The following is a 21,482-nucleotide window of genomic DNA, read 5'->3' as shown; positions in this document are numbered from 1 at the left end:
ACAGAGACAGAGAGTTCCCTACCCAAGGAACTTGAGTCTGTGCAGTTTAAATGGTGTTTCTTTAAAGAATTCAAAGAATCCAAAAATTTCCAGAGACTCTTTTTTCGTAAACATTAATAGAAGGAAAGTGGGCTAAGTATTACATATACATCAGATATTTCAGTACCAAATTTACACAGAAAACAAGTGTTCCACTTGTCAAGCCTCTCCTTAGTAAAAGCATAGGAATTGCTGAAGGTTATCCAACTACTTAAGATAGGAATTATTCATTCTGAATAGTCACAGGAAGTCTCCAATTTTGCCATTAAATTATTAGGAATAGAAGGCTTCCCCTTAAAAAGAAATGATAGGACCAGTCAGGTCTTGGAGATCAGAGGCAGTGTTATGTAGTGGGCAGAGTACTGGGTTTGGCTCCCAGATTCCACCTCTGCTTTTTACTGCCCTTATGACTTTGGATGATACACTTTCCTGTAAGCCTCAATTCTACAAAATGAGAAATTATAACTTGATATTCTCTAAGGTACCTTCCAGCTTTATGCCCTGTGAATGTAGAACGACAGATTACTATCCCCTCCTCTCATTACTTAATGCTCAGTTACATGTTATATAAAATCTAAGGGTCATACCTGTCTAGTGTGTTTTCTGTTACCTAATGCAGTGATAGGTGCACATAAAATCTTAAAAACTATTTAATAGTAATGATCATAAGGTCAAACTCTATGTCCATCATAGAGAAGGATACCAGGTCTCAGACATATAGAATAAAACCTAAGGGCTAATAATATATCCAACACCTCTTAGCTAGGCTCAATTACTCAAGGATGTGCATATACTCTTATAGAAATGGGCTATTGGCTTAATTGGTTTTTCATAAAAATGAAACCTTCAAAGGTAATAATGATAGCTGACATTTTCATAGCACTTTAAAGTTTGTAAAGTGATTTCTTTATACTATTTCATTTGATCCTCACAACAACCCTATTGAGTAAGCAATATTATCATCCCCATTTTACAGATGAAGATATTGAGGATGAAAGAGGTTAAGTGAATTATCCAAGACCACATAGTTAACAAGTGTCTGGGGAAGGATTTGGACTCAGGTCTTTCTGACTTCAAGCCCAGTGCCCTATCAAGATGCCTTGATAAAGCTATTTTTTTCCAAATAGTTTGTTGAAGATTATGAAAGTTCCAGAGAAAACAAATTCCCTATGGGTGATTTTCCATCTTTTCAGGTAAACACTTTTCTACCCCTTGTTAAAAACATCCCCACCCCTTCCTTATATCTTCAGCCAGTGACTCCCACCACCTCAGGAGCCTCCTTTGTACTCTTTTCCTGATCAGAAATTTCATCCCAAACCACAGTCAAGAGCAAATGAGCAGCCTCTTTGTGACATTCCTTTGTAGGAAACAAATGAAATTAAGCTGATAACTGAGTAGGATGAGTTGTCTCCCAGGAGTACTTGAGAAAAGAAAGAAAAGCTTTTTTTTTTATAGTTCAGAAGCTTTCCCTCCCATGTACATAACTGTGTCGTGCTATCCCTCATCCATACTCTAGTTACACTTTTCCAGTGGAATATTTTAAAAATTAATTGATCCTTGATACAATATTTTGAGGCTTAATTTCTCCACTAACACACAAGAAAAATCAACAGTTTTGAGAGTTCCTGTGGCTAAAACATTTCCACTGGAAAATGATTTCCACTGGCAAACAAAAATGTGAAACCACCTTTTAAACATAATCTCTAGAATAATTTTCCTTTGCTGATAGTTTTTACATTCAACAAAAACCTCAGTTATAGATCATCATGGGAAACCATTCTAATCTCTTTTTCTGGAATTCTCCTGGCATCCAAATATATTCTTGAACATACCTAGCAGGTAGTATTGCAAAAAGATTAACAATAGCTCAAATAACAGGTTTTTTTTTTTTAAATACTGACTAAGAATAGCAGTTTAAAGTTTTATGATGGCTATATCTGGAATAGTCTCTATGGTTCCATCAAAATGGCCTTGTGGTTCTCACACATGACACTCTAGCTCTTGTTCCCAATGCCTCAAATTCACTCTCTTCTTATTTCTCTCTCTTAGAATCTCTTGTTTCATTCAAAATTTAGCTGAAGTATTGTATTATGCATAAAGCCTTTCCTGATCTCCATAGCAGCTATTACCTTCCTCCATCAAATTACATTATAATTACTTTGTATATACTTAATATTTCCTAATAGAGCATAAGCTCCTTAAGGGAAAAAACTGTTTTATTTCTCTCTCTTTTTTCCTCAGTCTAGCATAGTGGCTGAGAGTTTGTAGTCACTTAATAAATGTTTATTGATTGATCGATCTTAAGAGAAGGTGGCTTTAGTTAAAAGTGCAATGACATAATTAATCATGAACTTCACTGTGTGTAACTAAAGGCACTGCTTGAAATCAGGCATTTGGAATAGCAAGCACTGAAGAATAGACTGGGATATTAAATCAACAAGATACCACTTTATAATGATTTTTCCAGTCTTTTTTTCTTAGGTCACTGGGTTCCATCTTAAGGGCTCCAACAAAGCATTCATCACAGCTGGATTTTTTCTTTATTCTGTTAATTTATAACATAAAAGAGGCATAGCCTTGGCAGCTACATGAGCGACTCCTGTAAAATGTGGAACCCTTGGAGTCTGGAAAAAGCTCAGAGATCCAATCCTCTGTTTGTAGCCTCTATTCATCATATTTGACCAGGGGACATATCCAGGGTATTTTGAGAGACCTCCAAAAAGTTATTGTGCACATTTAAATAGAATGGCTCTACTTTAGCTAAACCCTTAAAACGTGATGGAGTAGTGGACTTCTATCAGGAAAGTGGGAAACTTAATGGTCACTGCCAGTTGTCAAGGTTTTTATTTCCTGTAAAAGCCAAGAGATCAGATGTCTTGTTTGTGGAATAGCAAGGAAGCTAATGTCACTGGCTTAAAGTATATATAACGAAGAGTAAAATATAAGAAGACTAGAAAGGTAGGAGGGGGTTAGGTGGTAAAGGACTTTGAAAGTCAAACAGAGTTTGTATTTGTATTTGATCCTGGAGTTAATTGTGTAGGAGGTGACATGGATCTGAGTTTTAGTGGCTGAATGAGGATTGATTGAAGTGGAGAGAGACTTGGAACAGGCAGATCCACCATCAGGCTATTACAGTAGACCATGCAAGAGGTGATGAGGGACTATATTTTTCTTATCCTAGACACTTCTTATCCCATAAGACCAACATGAGGATATATCTAACATGTTGAAGGCTTCCACATTCTTTTAGTATCACTAAAGTTCCCTATGTTCCACTCAGATTGTTCATCTGGTGCCTCTAATTTTCACAATGTGACTGAGCCAAGTCCAAAAATACATGTCCTTATAACAAATTGTCATTGTTAACCTGTTGTATCCTTCATAATTTTACCATGTATTTTCTCAGATTCTATCCACCCTAAACTACTATTCAATTATTGGTTCAGTTTATTGTCCATCTACATTGCCTACTAAAAAGTATACATATTCATGGGCTAATTTCATAGCTTATCCATCTAGTTACATGGAATACTATAGGTGGAATGGGTTTTATCCAATTTATTTTTCACATATGAATGGTTGAAGGGAAATTTAGTGCTGTGAAGAATTGAATGTTTTAAGTGACTGAAAACACACAAGAGATAAGAGAAACTTGAAGTTTAGATGACATTGTGAAAGATTATAGAGAAATCCATCTTTCCCCATTAATCCTAGCAATTATATGACAACAGCCTCAGAAAGACCAATGATAAAGAAATATAAAATGAAATTAGAGTAAGCTCCTCCATCCAGTCCAGAACTGTACAAAAAGACATCTAGAAAAAGGTGGAGGTTGGTAGAAAGTTCAAACTAGATCACATAAACATGAAAGCTGCAGAGGTTTGAGGATGACAGGGATCAAAAAACTACCCCAAGTTCTGGCAACCAGATCATAGACTAACAGAAGCAGGGAGCAGAAGGGAGACGGTGTAAACACTCAAAAACAAGCTTAGAGCCAGCTATTGCTGTGAAGAGGATTATTGCAGTCTAGTGATACAACCAATACTTGTATACTCAATTTATATGCTGGCACTGACCCGTGAGAACATAACCAGAGAACAGGTTATTGCTAAAGAAGAGAAAACATGGATGCGGATTCCTCAGAGTGCTGAGATCCTTGGGGAGAGGCATGGCCAATGTGGTACCTGGGCATTTGGGTTCTGCAGGAGGCCTTGACCAACTAAACTTCAGAATCCTACTGGAAACTATTAGAGTTCCAATGGAGGACAAAACCAACTCCTAATTAAGGATCATTCAAAGTGAAGGACAAACAGACCCCCGAGGATAGAGCCTTCTATGGATAATCAGAAGAATGACAAAGTGAAAGATTGAGGCAAAAGGTGGGACTTCAGATTAGCTACCCCATTCAGGTTGGCAGTGGTTGAGGCATTGGCAGGAGGCTATAGACTACATAGAGAAGAGGAAACGCCCACCCAGCATATGCAAGAGTGACAAAAGGGACTGCCTTGAGCACAGAATCTTCAAACCAAGAGTTGAAGTGGAAATTATGAGTAACCAGAAAATAGGGACACAATGAAGAAATACTGTGGGTTAAGAGAAGCCCAAGAGACAAACCCAGAAGAAGACAATCACCTCAGGACAAATTCAGGCAAAGCCTTGGGAAAGAAAAAAATCCTTAACTACAAAGACCAGAAGAGTAGATGGAAGAAATCAAGTGAGATATAAAAATCTCTAAAAAGAAGAATCAAACCCCAAAATGAAAACATACAGGAATGTCATAGTCAAAATCTAAAGTTTCCAAGTCAAAGAATAACATTCTACAAACAACAAAGAAAGTGCAAGAATCAAAGACTATAGTCAAGGTCACATAAGGTTCAGTAGCAATAACTCTAAAAGGTAGGGGAAGGGTGGGGAAAGAGATGGAACCATCTTCCAAAAGGCAAAAGATAAAGGCCTATAACCAAGAATAACTTACTCTGCCAAACTGAATATAATCATGCATGAGGAAAAATAGACCTTTAACTTTCCAACACTCCTAAAGAAAAGTCCAGAGCTCAGCAGAAACTTAGAAATGCAAACACAGGAATCAAGAGAAATTTAGAAAGGAAAATGCATTTGAGCAACTGGAATGGTCTAAACAATAAGTTATATGTTTACAGTCTAGTATGGGGAGAAAAGTCAAGTGCCCCTTCAGAATTCTAAGGTAATCAGGTGTCACAGTGGGAGCTAAATAAGATACATGGCCTGGATGTGGTTTTGTTGTGGTTTGTTGGTTTTAAGAAAGGAAAGAAAACATAAAAAAATGAAATATATTAAAAAAGAAATGAGAAAGAAAGAAGAATTTACTATTCTGTAGAGTGTAGAAGAAGAGAATATAGAAGGATGGATTTCATGGCCTTATTTTCATCTGAACTGAGGAGAGGAGAATTAAATACACAAAAAAAGAGTTTGGAATAGAAATAGATTTAAGTCATTAGGGATATCAGAAGGGATTACAAGAGGAGATGATGGATATAAGAGGGAGAGTAGAGTTACAAGCAAAATGAATTTCATCTTTGGAGAGTTCATCATAAAAGGTAATTAAAAAGAGAGAAATAAAGTGTAAGGACCAGAGATGGGGGCCAGAGATTGATAGAGAAGAGAGGGAAAGAGTGGTAGTAGTAAACCACTTTAATTATAAATTACTGGTGCTTATCAGATTCCATCTTTCTCTACCTCCTTCTTCGTAAAGAGGAGGTTAGGAGAAAAAAAAGAAACAAGTGTAAGAGGATGTAATGGAGGGAAATATTAAATTAATAATAATAATAGAGAATGTGAATATGAAACACTACGAAGTTATTAATGGTCTCTTAATTGCCCAATCTGATGGCCTTTTCTCAATCCTCATTCTTCTTGATCTCTCTGAAGCCTTTGACACTATCTTCATTCTCTTCTCCTTGATAGTCTCTTTATAAGTTTTTGTGATACCACTCTCTCCTTCTTCTCCTCCCGCCTATTGTCTACTCATTCTAAGGCTCTTGTTTTGAATCTTCATCCAAGTTATATCAGCTAACTGTGGGTGTCCCATAAGCTCTGTCCCAGGTCCTCATCTCCTCTTCCTGTATGCTGTTTCACTTGGTTGTCTCATTATCTATCATGATTTTAATTATCATCCCTATACTGATGATTCTCAGATCTACTTATCCAGTCCTAACTTCTCTCCTGACCTCCAGAATGACATCTCCAAATGCCTGTTGGACCTCTTGAACTAAATGTCCTGAAAACATCTTAAATTCAACATGTCCAAAACTGAACTCATTATTAACCCCCCAACCATCTCGCTTTCTAACTTCCCTATTACTGTGAAAGACAGCACCATCCTTACCCAGGCTCACAAACCAGGGATCACTCTCAGTTCCTCTTTAACCTCCCCCCCAACTCCATATCCAATCCATTGCCAAAGCCTGTCTATTTTATCTTTGTAATACCTCTTATATACATCCATTTCTCTGCTTTAACACTGCTACTTTAGTGCAGGCTTTCATCACTTCACACCTAGACTATTGCAATAGTCTGCTGGTTGTTTCGCCTGCCTTAAGTCTCTTCCCACCCCAATACATTCTCCAATCTGCTGTCGAATTGATTTTCCTAAAGTACAAATCAGACCATACCACTACCACCACTACCACTCAATAAACTCCAGTGGTTCCAGTGTTACCTCCAGGATTAAATACAGTCTTCTTACACTTTATATACCTTTTACCACTGTAGACTCAGCAATCTAATGACACTGGCCTTTTTTCCATTCTTGAATAAGATACTTCACCTCCCAGATCTAGGCATTTTCTCTGGCTGTCCCCCATGACTGGAATGCTCTCCCTCCTCATCTCTGTCTTCTGACTTTTTGGCTTCCTTCAAGTCTCAGCTGAAATCCCACCTTCTACAGGAAGTCTTTTCTAATCCCTTTTAATTCTAATATCTTCCCAATATTGATTATCTCCAATTTACCATGTTTGTCTACAGCTTGTTTGTATATAGTTGCTTGCATGTTGTCTCCCCATTAGACTGTGAATTCTAATCTTTTGCCTCTCTTTGTATTTTTTTTCGAGGTAGTTGGGGTTAAGTGACTTGCCCAGAGTCACATAGCTAGTAAGTATCAAGTGATATAGTGTTTGAGGCCAGATTTGAACTCAGGTACTCCTGACTCCAGAGCCAGTGCTCTAATTCAGCCACCTAGCTACCCCTTCTCTTTGTATTCTTAGCACTTATTACAATGACTGGTACATAGTAGGTTCTTAAAAATGTTCATTGAATGAATGAATGACTGGGATGAACTCATCTATTAAATGGAGGAGGGTATCAGAATCCAACAATATATTGTTTATAGGAAACGCATTTGAAACAAAGATTTACTTCAAACAGAGTGGAGCAGAATTTGTGCTTCAGGGAAAGCCATCATGACCTCAAACAAGGTAAAAATTGGTTTGGTTAAAAAGAGATAAACATTTAAACTATATTATGTTCAAGGGCACCACAGATAATGAAATAATAGCATACTTAATATATATGCACCAAATGGCATAGCATCTAAGTAATTGAAGGAAAAGTTACAAAATTACAGGAAGACATAAATAGAACAAAACTATTATATTTGTCTGCCTCAATGTATTCCTTTCAGAAATGGACAAATCTAACAAAAATGTAAATTCAAGGGGTGGGGAAAGGTAGTCTTTAATAGGTAGAGGATCAGGAAAGGGCTTATGTAAAATGTGGTACCTGAATTGTGCTTTGAAATACAGAAGTTCTAATCAATCAATCCACAAACATCTACTAAGCACCACTACGTGCCAGGCACTGTGCTAAGTTCTGGGGATACAAAAAGAGGCAAAAAGCAACCACTGAACTCAAGGAATTTACAATCTAATGGAGTCTAATAGATAAAGATGAAGAGAAAGTACATTCCAAGCAGCAAGGTCAGTGATACAGATGAAAAGATGCAAGGTCATGTGTTAGGGACATACACATGCCCTCTCTGCATGGTACAGTAAGAGACCTAGATTTTGAATCAGAGGACCTAGGCACAAACCTTAGAAATGGTCCATGAGTTACTATGGGCAAATCACTTCCCACCTTTGTAGCTCCATTTCTTCATCTAAAAAATGAAACTTTTGGACTAAGTGATCTCCAAGACTTAAAGAAGATAGTCCTTCTAACTCTACATTCTTTAGTATCACCTTTTTAGGGTCCTATGAATCAGGGGTAAATGGTCTCTGGCAGAATGAAATTCAAATACATGTTGTTATTTGTGTAAGCTACAAATAAAATTGCAAGTGATTAAAAACCTCCCTATCTTGTCCTTCGGAAAAAGCACTGGATTTGGAATCAGAGGACAATCAGTTCAAATCTTGTCTTTGATACTTGTTACCTATTTGACTTTTGACATGTCTTAGCCTCCCTTACCCTCATTTTCCTCACTAGGCATTGGGCCTTGAGTCAGGAAAACCTGAGTTCAAATCTGGATTTAGAAACTTAATAGCTGTGTGACCCTGGGCAAGTCACTTAAACTCTGACAGCCTCAGTTGTTGTGAAGATCAACTGAGATATTTATTAAGTATTTACCACAATGCCTGGCACATTGTATATGGTCTATAAATGCTTATTTCCTTCTTTCCTTCATCCACAAAATAAGAGGTGGTAGAGTGGACTAGACGATCTCTGAGGGCTCTTCTGGCTCTACATCCCTACTTCTTTTTTTTTTCTTTTTTTTTTCTAGGCAATGGGGTTAAGTGACTTGCCCAAGGTCACACAGCTAATATGTGTTAAGTGTCTGAGGCTAGATTTAAACTCAGGACCTTCTGACTCCAGGGCCAGTGCTCTATCCACTACACCAGCTAGCTGCCCCTTACATCACTAATTCTTAATAGAGACTTCAATATTTTGAATTTTTCTATCTTCAAGTTCCTTAATCTCTAACAAGAAAGGATTGGGCAGTACACTAGATGAGCAGAGGTCTGCGCCTGATGAAAAGGGAGTGCCCTTAATCATATCATATTAGTAACTCTGGCGCACATCCTTGCAGAAAGACCTTGGGCAAATGTGAAGAGATTCTAGACTTCAGAAAAACAGGATTAAGATAGGAGAGGTTGGGATGCTAAGACTGAGATGCTACTTGTAATATAATATACTCACTTGTCCTTTTCTCCATTCCCCATTCTTTTCTTCCTTTTTCCTCTTTTTCTCCTAAAATTTCTCCCATTATGAAGCCTTTTCTGCTAGCTTTTTTTAGTCTTTTTTTACATAGTGTAAGCATTAGGGTGGAGGATTACTTCCAAGTTGTTATCCCTGTTGTATCAGGGAAGAAGGAGGCAGCCACACAGCACTCCATAGCTCCTACTCTACAGAGAGGCACTGTATTATGCAGTTAGTATACAATGATCATTCCAAAACCCAAATATGACCATAGAACACTCCATCTAATCCATTTTGAATGAACTTTCAGGCAGAATTCTCATCATTGACACTGTGCTGCCTGAGCTAATTTACATACAAGTGGACTTCACCAAAAACAGAGGAAGAAGAAAAGACTTATTATGCCCTATGATCATGCTTCAATGTTGAACAATTTCTGAAGTGAGATATAAAATACCCCATGCCTAAACAGAGAGAAAATTATCTTGAGCTAACTTAAAATCATATAGTAATCAGTACTATAACAGATTATATGGAGCAAACTACGTGGTGCATTGTCAGGCCTGGAATCAGGAAGACTTATTTTCCTGAGTTCAAATCCAGCCTCAGATACTTACTAGTTGTGTAACACTGGGTCAATCACTTAACCCTGTTTCTTTAGTTCTTCATCTACAAAATAAAAGGCAAACTACTGCAGTATATTTGCCAAGAAAACCCCACATGGGGTCACAAAGAGTCAGACATGTGTGAAAAATGATTGAACAACAGATTATCTCCTCAATAAAAGCATAGTGATTTTTAAGGTGAACTAATAAAGCCTTTTTCTACTTCTATTTCTAATACAGTTTGATGACTGTTTTTTAATAGTATTTTTCCAATTACATGTAAAGATAGTTTTCAACATTCATTTTTCATAGGATTTTGAGTTCCAAATTTTCTCCCTCTCTCCCCTCACTTCCCTCTCCCTGAGATGGCAAGCAATCTGATATAGTTTATACATGTGCAATCATATTAAACATATTTCTACATTAGTCATGCTGTGAAAGAAAAATCAGAACAAAAGGGAAATCCATGAGAAAGAAAAAGAAACAAAAAAACAACAAAAAAGTGAAAACAGCATGTTTCGGTCTACATTCAGACTCCTTAGTTCTTTTTCTGGATGTGGATAGCATTTTCCATCATGAGACCTTTGTAATTGTCTTGTATCATCATATTGCTGAGAAGAGCTAAGTCCATCAGAATTGATCATCGTACAGTGTTGCAGTTACTATGTATAATGTTCTCCCGGTTCTACTCACTTCACTCAGTTGATGATTATCTCTTGAGTCAGATAGGGACTGCTTCAAAATTTCGCTATTCCAAAATTTCCAATGGCACTCTGAGAATATTCTACCAAGCATATGACCTTCCATACTTGAATTGAGCTTTTTCTAATTCAATATTAACACTCATAAACTATATTGATATACAAGAAATATGTTTTCCTTTGGAAAGGAAATTCATTTCCTTGGAAATGCTTTTTTTTTTAAATGCTTAGTCATAAGAGCATTTGATTCAGCCTTTTCCATTAGCTGAATATATTTAAATAATAGGTGATGTCAGTAACAATATTAGTGGTTAAGGGATATAACTGTTACTTAAGCTTTTATTCTCTACAGTGTAACTTAATTAGAAGTTCTTTTCAACATACTTTTTAAAATTTCCACCAGGGTTATCTGGGTCTGCATCAAAATACCTTCTGTCTTCATCCTCACCTGTTCCCTGCCATCAGCAGGTTCAGGAGCCATAAAACATCTGTTCCAACAAGAGTTGTTCTAACCATTTGCACCATGCAGAGCCTTTTTTGTATGGCCTGTACTACAGCCTGTTGTGTTGTGGCAGGAACATTTGTAAAGAGTCCCTGGAGCGAACATCACAAACAGTTTTCATCGGATTTTGAAAAGACCTCATTTTGTCATCAAATCCATATTCCTGACAAAGTCCCCAGGTGGTATTGCTTAAGTGTGACTCTGGGCCAGGCTACTTCATTCCATAACAGCTGAGGCTTGATCAAAATAGGTGGCAGATGTCACCATAGACATCAATTGAATGCTCTTTGCAAGCAAACAGTACCACCCTTAGCCACTCTAATAGCTCTTTAAATTGATACAGAATGGATTATTCAATGGTGTCATCACTGTAGCTTGTAAACAGTCCTTCTGGACTCTCAGTCTATAAATGCCAAGTTGACTCTGAATATCAATTCTGGCTCAACTCATTCTGCCTTTTATTTCTTAATGTATCAAATTCTTCTCTGTGCCTCAATTATCACTAAGTAAAAATTTAGGCAGGGAAAACGACCCATTAAGGCCCCCAGGGGTTTAGTCCTGCAGGGCACCCACTCAAAGCACTCCAGGAGGTTATGGAATCACTGGGCACGAGGACCAATTACCACATGCTGGCAGATCTGTGGACTGACAGGACCCCCATAGCCAAGGAGCATGATAAAATGGAAAGAGCACTGACCTGGGAATCAAAAGACCTGGTGGATCACAGTACAAGTTCACCTATAAACTAACTCTATAATGTTGGTTAAGTATAATATTAATAATAATGATGATGATGGATCTATATTTTAAGATTTATACTTCAAGATTTATGAACTGATTTCCTTACAGCAATCCTGTGGGACAGATAAGAGAGGTATGGTTATTTTCACCTATAAAATGAAAGAGTTGAACTAGATTATCCCTAAGATCTCTTCTGGAACTAACATCCTTTTATTCTACATGAATGTGTATACATTGGCCATGGAATGCCCTAATTCCTACCCATTGATTCTAAAGAAACAGGGGCAGGGTTGGAAGGGGTAAGTAAAGTTGGCAGCCACCTACTGTGAAATATGAGGAGGTTGGAGTAACAACAAAGTCTTTTAAATATTATTTATTGAATAAAAACAATAATTCCATAAAATTTTATTCTTAATGGTTCATAAGGCTCAATCTTTGGTGACAAAACAAGTCATGTATGTAACAGTCAGTGAAGGCTTAAAGCTTCCAATGACACACAAAAGACAAATTTTTCCTGTTTTGTCCAGGAGACCCAGATGCTTTGTCCTAAATCTTTTTAATGGCTGTTTACTTCCTTTCCCCATCCTTATCTTCCTGGGATGGAAGGGCAGGCCCAGGTGATCTATTCCAACCTATAGGTAGAATAGTGTGTTCTTTTTAGAATCAAGTCAATATCAGAAAGTTTCAAACTCTACAAGGGATTTCTGATAAACGCCAGAGAAATTGTAAAGAATCTGGACTAAGCTTTCTTTCTTCTTTCTTTCTTTTCTTTTCTTTTCTTTTTAACAGTTCCTTTCCATGCCCTATCAACAGACACACATACACACACACACACACGCACACATACACACATGCATACACTTAATATTACTACGGGATATTATGATTCCTTGATCTTTACCCCCATGGGACACATCCTGATGGCCCCATAGCCTCAGATGGTACTAATCTCTGAACCTGAAGATCCAGAATCATCACAGATCATTCCCAAATGGTACTTACTATGCTAACTATGCCTTCACACTAGAGCACTACATCAGTTGTCCCACAAATGTACAAGACACCCTGGGTAGAAACACCCATAAACATGAACCACCTGCTCTCCTGACTGCCTTCCCATAAGACTAGACACACCCATAGAGCACACTAACATACCTAGGGAACAAAACAATCAGGTACCCAAGCCCAATGCAGCCATGCCACCTGAAAGCAGCTAGAGCCCAGCTTGCCTTCTCCTTACTCTCACTTTACATGTCATCATCCTGTAGCTACAGAGTGAAGGCAAATTAGAAAACAGCAATGCTTGAATTTCTTTTTCTCCTTCAGAGACAGTTAAGTAGTACAGTGTATAGAATTCTGGGCCTGGAGTAAGGAAGACCTGAGTTTAAATCCAGCCCCAGACACTGGGTGACCTTGAGCAAGTCTCTTAACCTCTGTATGTAATGTAAAATGAAGATAATAACAGCACCTACCTCCCAGAGTTGTTGCAAGGATAAAATGAGATCATATTTGTAAAGCACTTAGCACAGTACCTGGCATACAGTTGGTGCTTAATAAATGTTTGTTTCTTTTCCTTTTCCCTTCCCTTATATATCCTGGTTGATCACAGTTCATGTGGTAATGAAGGCCTGAATTCAGGTAATGATGGTAGAAATAGTGAGGAAGAGATGAATATAGACATAGTAGATTCAATAAGACTTGATACCTGAGAGGACAAATGTAACACAACATTAAAAATTCAAACTTGAGAGTCATGCTACTGACAAAAGCAGTTCATTCGGAAAGGGCAAGTTTATGGGGAGAACAATTTGGTTCTGAGATACACAAAGGATGTGCAGGTAGAGTTCTGAGTCTATAAATTAGGAGACAAGCCAAGTCCAATGATATAGATTAGATAATAATAAAATTAATTTTATATATGTTTTATGATTTACAAGAGCACTTTATAGACATCATTTCATTCAGTGCTCACCGCAACACTTTGAGGTAGGTAGAACAAATAGTGTTGTCCCCATTTTAGAGATTAGTAATCAGAGTTCAGTGACTTGATCAAATAATACAGCTATTGAAGTAGCAAAGCCAGGGCTGAAGCCCATGTCTCCTGCCCTCATCCAGTGCCCTTTCTATTTAATAATTACTACTAGGCTATAGAAGGAAGTCTTTTCCACTTTGGCAGTGTTGTACCAGGCTAAGCTGTGTTCTGCCCTAGGAGCACTTTATCCTGAGGTAGCCATCCTGCCATCAGAACTCCAAAGGACTTTTGCTATGGCCCTATTGGAACCCATTCTCCTGGGCAAGAGGGAACTTGAGCTTTGCCTTAAACTTTGAAGGAGTTTATTAAAACTTTGAAGAGAGTTTTATTATTTATAGAAAAAAATGTAAAGCATCTGGCTTGTGTGTTTGGAGAGCTCTGGTTTCTCAGCATGCCTGTAGGGACACAGTAAAGTAGAACACTTAACTCTGTGCTCTATGGATTTAAGTTTACAGTTTAAGTGGATTCCAAAGACCAGGGTTCAAGTCTTGGCTACTATTTATGAGCTATGTGACCATAGATATTTATAATAATAATAATAATAAGCATTTATATCACATTTTAAGGCTTGAAAAATACATATCCCATTTGATTTTCACACCAACTTTGTGAGGTAGGTTCCATTGTTATCTCCATTTTACAAATTAGGAAACTGAGACTGACAGTGGGTAAGTGACTTTCCAAACCATTTAACATTAACAGGTTACATTTAAACCAAAATTAATTACAATAAAAAAGTGTCAATTTTGATTAAAAGATAGTTTTCTTTTTCCTTGCAGAATTTTTACCATGTCCTAATCTTAATGATCTTGCTTGATCAAATGGAATTGTTTAAGAAAACACATTCATTTAAAACTTTTTATGCTTTATCAAACATTTTCTAATTTACTGGTCTTTTCTTTTTCCTCTTGTGCAGGACTTGTATCATCAGTCCTATGACTGTGTCTGTGTCATGTTTGCCTCTATTCCGGATTTCAAAGAATTTTATACAGAATCAGATGTCAACAAAGAAGGTTTAGAGTGTCTTAGACTCCTGAATGAGATTATTGCTGACTTTGATGATGTAAGTGCTAATGTATGTGGGAAATGAACTGTGTGGATATAATAGGAGACCATACCTTCTTGCTACATAAGAAATTAGAATTATATTTTAAATAAAATCAATAGGTTTGGAGTGAAAGGAGGGCACTACTGTAAAATTTCAGATGACCAGCATTGTATTCTCTTGTGGGCTGTGATTGGTGTAGTCCACTAACCTAAATTTAGCCACGTTGCTATGACAGGATATATTTGTGTATTTTATCATCAGAGTTAATAGGATTATTTTAATCTGCCATCAAAAACTTCCGTACAAAGAATGTTATATATGCTCTAAATGCCAATGAAATTTCTAGAAAGGCATGAAACTCAAGGAAAATTTTCTGATGGTAGCTTTACATGTAAAAAGATAATAAATATATTCTTCACTTTAGGCACTTCCCTGATCAGGATGTGTATTCAAAAATGGTTAAGTGATTTGTTGGATTCCATCTTGAAACCTATATGCAGAACTACCATCTGTTCTTTAACATAAAAGTAAATTATGTTTCTTAACCCATCTTTTTATTATAGAAGGCACAGTGCACACTTCCTTTCTACAAGGGTATGATTTTAGAATTCAAAATGTCACGTGTTCTGTGCTAACATTCATTAGATTATCTGAATATGAAAAAAAAAACCAATATGTTGATGTTCCATTATGATTATATATAAAATGGGGAAAATGTAACATTCACTGGCATATGTCATCTAATAAGTCATGGACTCATTTTCATATAAAATAATGTATTTAGTCAGCAAATTTTCCTAGATCATTACTTCCCTTCCCCCCCCCATGTCTTACATATCTACTTTCCTTCTCCATCACTGGGAAACTAGCCTTGGAAAGTTTCAGTTACAATAATAGAGTCCAACCTATTTTATAGAATCTTCTTTGGGAACCATATCTACTGAATGTTGTAATAGATACATGGCAATATACAGTGGACTGTGTAATATAGTGAGAAACCATGGAATAATGTATGTCCTTCTCTTCCTTTGTTGGCTAAAACTCTATCCTGATGCCATGAACTTTATGGTGAATAACATGGTACTTGCAAGATGCAGGATCTGAACTCAGGTCTTTCTAACTTCAAGTCCAACAAGCTATTCATTATGTCACCTAGCTAAGGTCAAGAGAGATTAAATGAGTTTCCCAACATCACACAGCTAACAAGGACAGAGCTAGGACTCAAATCTTAGTCCTATGACTCCAAATCCAATATCCTTTCCACTGTCCCATTCTTTGTGTAGATAGATAGAAAAAGGTATACAGAGAGAAATGTGGATTTAGACAAAGATAGGCATATAGAGTCTATCTAGAGTATGGGCAGATGTAATGTTACCAATATAAAATGAATATTTCCTCTATATAATACAAATTATATTTAATTATGCTTCCAGTAATTCTATTAAGAACCTAATACTCATTTCCAAGACTTCTTACAGTGAGGATAATTGGATAGAATGAAGGATAAAAGGGATGAAGAAGGGGACATATTCCATTTCTTCTGTTGGCATATTTAACTCCATTCTCCCATTTCTGAACAGAAGTAAATCATTTCATATCCCCTCCTACTTTGCTTTCTCCTCTTCCTTTCTCTTCCCCTCCTCACCCATCTTTTCACTTTCCTTTCTGTTTCTGCTTATTCCTTAAACTATGCTTTTACTTCAACCACTTTGTATTACATTATTCTGACTACATGGGGCAGGTAGGTAGTACAGTGGATAGAGTCTTGGGCCTGAAGTCAGGAAGACTCACCTCCTGAGTTCAAATCTGGCCTCAGACAATTAGTTGTGTGACCTTGGGTAAGTCACTTAACCCTGTTTGCCTCAGTTTCTCATCTATAAAATGAGATGGAGAAGGAAATGATAAATAACTCCAGTATCTTTGCCAAGAAAACCCTAAATGGGGTCAGGAAGAGTCAGGCATGACTGAAATGAATGAACAACAAAATTTTGACTACATGCATAATGATCAACTGTCACATGTAAACTTTTTATTTATGCAAAGCACCACATTTTTAAGAAAGTCAGTAATGATATTTCTAACCAAAATTCATTAAAATTACTTGGAGCTATCATTAACTGGTTTCAGTATTTATCTTGATTCCATGACTACCAAATTCTGAAGGATATTTCATGTCAATTTGATAACAACTACTCTTACTTCTCTCCAAGAACACACTTCTCATAATGTAATGTATTAAACTATTCCCTCTTACTAAGGTAAAGGCCTAAGGTAAGCAAATAGCCACTGAAAACAAGTTCACATTGCCATGAACTGTGTATTTAGGGCTCTGCTAACACATTCAAACTCGAGTCAGTGCAAGCCTGAGTAATTGAATAACTGTTATTTATCTCTTCATAGTTGCTGTCCAAACCAAAATTTAGTGGAGTCGAAAAGATCAAGACCATTGGAAGCACTTACATGGCTGCCACAGGACTGAGTGCCACACCCAGCCAAGAACACACACAGGTATGGCACAAATATAAACACCACCATGACAAAAGTGATTGTATGCACGCTCTTCGTGGTCTTTTACAAAGAATTTGAACATGTCAGGACAAAGCGTTTCTAATCACACAGAAACCTGACTCCTGAGGTTGTATTTACACAACTGACTCTCATTCACTTTGTCAAGTTGATGATTACCCAGATTCATAAGACTGTTCTCCCTTCTTCTCATGGCCAATTTGGCACTCCCCAAGGCCTCAAGAACACAGTAGGTGGGGAAAAACTGCTTTCTACTTGAAGGGTTTCCTGAGCCCCCAGTTACTAGTACCTCCCCTCTAAATACATTGTATCTATTTTGCTCTTAGATATGTGCAGAAATTGTTTCATTTGTAGAATGTCTTTGTAGAATGTTTAGCCAGCAGTATTTGACCCACAGTAGGTGCTTAATAAATGCTTGTTCATTGATTGATTGTTTATTCCTCTTCCTCCTCTTGCCTTTTTTCTTTACACACTCTCCTTTAATTGTATCACTGGCTTGCAAGGTTTCAACTATCACCTCTATACAGATGACTATGAAATGTGCATCTTCACCTCTAATCTCTGTTTAGTTCCAGTTTCCCTTTTTTTTTGGTTTGTTTTTGCTAAGCAATGGGGTTAAGTGACGTGCCCAGGGTCACACAGCTAGTAAGTGTCAAGTGTCTGGTCTGAGACAGGATTTGAACTCAGGTTCTCCTGACTCCAGGACCTGTGCTCTATCCACTGCGCCACCTAGCTGCCCCTAGTTTCACATTTTTATTTGCCTGTTAGATGTTCCTACCTGGTTACCACTGGATATCACTTCAAATTTAATATGTTTAAAACTGGTCCTCACCTTGCCTACAAAATTAGCTGTCCCTCCTGCCTTTCTTACTTCTATCAGTTTCCTTATTCACTTTGTTACTGAGGCTAAATCTCAAAGTGTCCTTTGTTTTCTCTTTCCACAACCTCATAGCCATCATCCTTCAGTGTCCAGGGCCTTTTTGCACCTACCTAGATGACTTTAACATTTGTCTCATGTTTTTTCCCCTCCACCTCATCTCCTGAGATTGTTGGCAACTTCAATATATGTAGTAATGATCCCTTTGACACTCTGAGCTAACCATTTTTCATCCATCTCAGTTGCACTGATGTTCATTTCCATTGTTCTTGAGTGGCCAATTGGTAAGGCCACTCCCCGGAATGACTATGTCATCAATCACTGTTGCTTTGCCCTCCAAAATCTTAAGCTTCATGCTCCTCTCTACAAACACTACTTCTGTACCTGGCAACTGTCTCCACTGCCTCACACAATTTCACAATGAACTCTATTCCCCCGACCCATTCTACTTCACTCAGTATATTGACCCCCATCTGGTTTCACTAGACTCCCTACACAGTCTAGTCTTTAAAGTCAATTACTTCAATACTTGCCCTCATCAATACTGTTTTGTATCCTAGTCCTTTCACAGTGCCTATTCTGCTGGTCTCCAATCTTGTATAACCACCATGTATACCTATACTCATGTGTATAGAACACATCGCCTTTGCCAGTATATCTAGTCCACACTCAATGCATATCCACACCCAAACTTTATGCTTTCTTACCCCAAAACATTACTTAGGAGGGTTACTCCATGCTACCAAATATACATTCAGATATAACTATAAAGCTAAATCTCAATTCTATAGATCTTCCTCTCTTTTACCACAGCTTACCTATTAACCAAGTACAAATATCCAGCCTGAAGACTCAGCAGAAATAGTCCCTTCAGGGATTCAGGGACCCTTCTCTACCTATCTCTACTGGCTCATTGCCAAAATACCAAAGGCACACAAGATGCCATTGGCATTGAAGGCAGACCTCGGGAAACTCATTCTCCCCACATCAACTCCCATTGCCTAGCTTCCATACTATAGCAATTCCCCACCTTGCTATCCCTACCCCTCCATGAGTTAACCCAAACTTGTTATACTTCAACTCTTGGATCCACCCCTTCCCTTTCCAACAGTCATTGGTCGGAGACCATTTTCAATACTGTCCAGAGTCTACCAGGCCTAACCATATGCCTTGCAGATTTTCCCTCTATACTTTCAGGCCTTTCCATGTGCCCTGAACATAAACCCTCCTGTATGTGTTGCCTCTCAATTCAAATGTGAACTCCTTGAAAGTAGGGATTGTCTTGCTTTCCTATTTGTATTGTTAATGCTTAGCACAGTTTTTAGTAAAGAGTAAACATCAATTAATCAATGTTTTTCTCTTTCATTCCCCTAAGTTTTCACTGATGCTTTCAAGTCTTTTTGTTCTACTTTTGTTCATCCCTTAGGATACTCCTCATAATGACTCTCTTAGATTTTCTTCTCTTTCCCCAAACTTTCCCTAGACTCCCTATTGACTAATGGTCTTGTGCCCTACTAAGAAGACTGAAGCCATTAGACATGAGATTCCTAAACCGCCTCCTCCTCTATCTTAAAATATAACTTCAGATATATCCATATGTTCATGCTTCCTGTAAGTCCCAGAGGAAAAGGTGACCTTTCTAAGGTTAACAACGTGTTTGCAATTAGGGTACCCCTAAACTTGATACCAAGCTTGTGATAACAAACCCTGCCCTGATGGCTGGAAAGAATATTCTGCTCATGGTAAACTTCAATTCAGTGTACTATGGGGAGAAGAGACATATGAGCTAAATGCAGCATGTTGGCAAAAGTCAAGTAGTTAGATCAAATACGATTAGATGAGGGACAAGTGTTTAATGTCCGTTGACCTAGGGAATTGCCTATCCAATAACAAAGAAGCCACAGGTGGACAACCATAGGGCATAGGATCAAAGTAGATGCTCAGTCTGAAAGGAGACCTACCAATGGAAACAGCAAGGGAATGATCCAGGCTCAGAGAAGCACCAGAAAGGTATAACCTCTGGTCTCAGGGTCAAAGATCCTGATGTCAATTTAGGACAATAGATACATAAGACAATTTAACTACAAAGGGCCTATACAGACACTACAATATGGGTAGAAAAAAAAAATTCTTGAAGTAGATGTGTTTCCTCCCCACATTGCCATTTTCTCTTCAGAGTAGGGTACATCAGAAACTTTAGATCCTTGTCAAAGCCATAGCTCCAGGTAGACAACTGAGAGGGAAAAATAATTAGAAGAAATGTACATAATACAAAAGGAAGCATAAATCTGAAAGGAAAAAAAAAACTCTAACTTTTTCCCAAAAAAAAATCAATATTAAGCCAATTACTATTATCTCTAAGTCAAGGAGTCTTAGATTTCAAGGGGTGCATGAACTTGGATGGGATAAAGCTATACATATATACGTACACACACACACACACACACACACACACATCTTTATTTTCCTTAACCTCTGACTTTGAATTTTCTTCAATTATGCATTTTCTAAGAACAAAAGGCAAAACACTATTCTAGAAGAGCTCCACAGGTTTCATCATCAAAGGGATCCATGACACAAAAAGATTAAAAACTTCATACTCTAAGCAGTCACATACAGAACTACCATGCCTAAAGCACACTGACAATGAGTCCCATTTTACTAGTAAATTGAAATAAAAGAGACTACGTAGACAAACTGCTTTTGAATATTTGTGGTATATGTTTTAAAATCTCAGAGGAAAGTAAAAGGAATGTAGTAAATATTTCAAATAGTTATGAAATAATTTTTATTGCTATTTTCTTCTTATTTAACTTACCTATTGTTTTCTCAGTATAGAAGGATCTTTGCAAATAAGATTTTTTTAAATTAAAATTTTTTAAAGTATGTTAGAGAAATAACTAAGTTGAGAAATAAATTGATGACAACAACGGAATTGTGTGAATGTTTTATAATTGTATAATTTTGATGACTGTACAACCTGAAATCTCTTTTTTGTCAATATTTATAAAAATGTAAAACCTTGTTTTACTTTTAGGGAAGTGTGTAGGAAGGGAAGATGATGATTTGTTTTTTTTACATATTGAGTTTGAGGAGTCAATAAAATATCCATTTGGAGATGTTTAACAGGTCATTGGCACTGCTGGATTAAAAGATGACAGAGAGAGAAAGAGAGACAAAGAGAGCTAGAGAGAGAGAAGGAAGGAAGGAAGGAAGGAAGGAAGGAAGGAAGGAAGGAAGGAA

At 37.3% G+C, this 21,482-nt stretch overlaps 1 protein-coding gene across 1 annotated transcript in view; it reads left to right on the top strand.

The window, feature by feature from the left end:
• Window positions 1–21,482, top strand: part of ADCY2 (adenylate cyclase 2) — a 562,787-nt gene that overhangs the window by 520,375 nt on the left and 20,930 nt on the right. The window contains exons 21-22 of the mRNA XM_027868958.1: window positions 14,705–14,851; window positions 17,237–17,344. Coding sequence (XP_027724759.1) covers window positions 14,705–14,851; window positions 17,237–17,344 — 255 coding nt within the window. The remainder of the gene's footprint in view (window positions 1–14,704; window positions 14,852–17,236; window positions 17,345–21,482) is intronic.

The sequence above is a fragment of the Vombatus ursinus genome, unplaced genomic scaffold (genome assembly GCF_900497805.2).
Source record: "Vombatus ursinus unplaced genomic scaffold, bare-nosed wombat genome assembly UNPS02014791.1, whole genome shotgun sequence".
Lineage (NCBI taxonomy): Eukaryota > Metazoa > Chordata > Mammalia > Diprotodontia > Vombatidae > Vombatus > Vombatus ursinus.
This window is presented reverse-complemented; position numbering and strand designations above follow the sequence as displayed.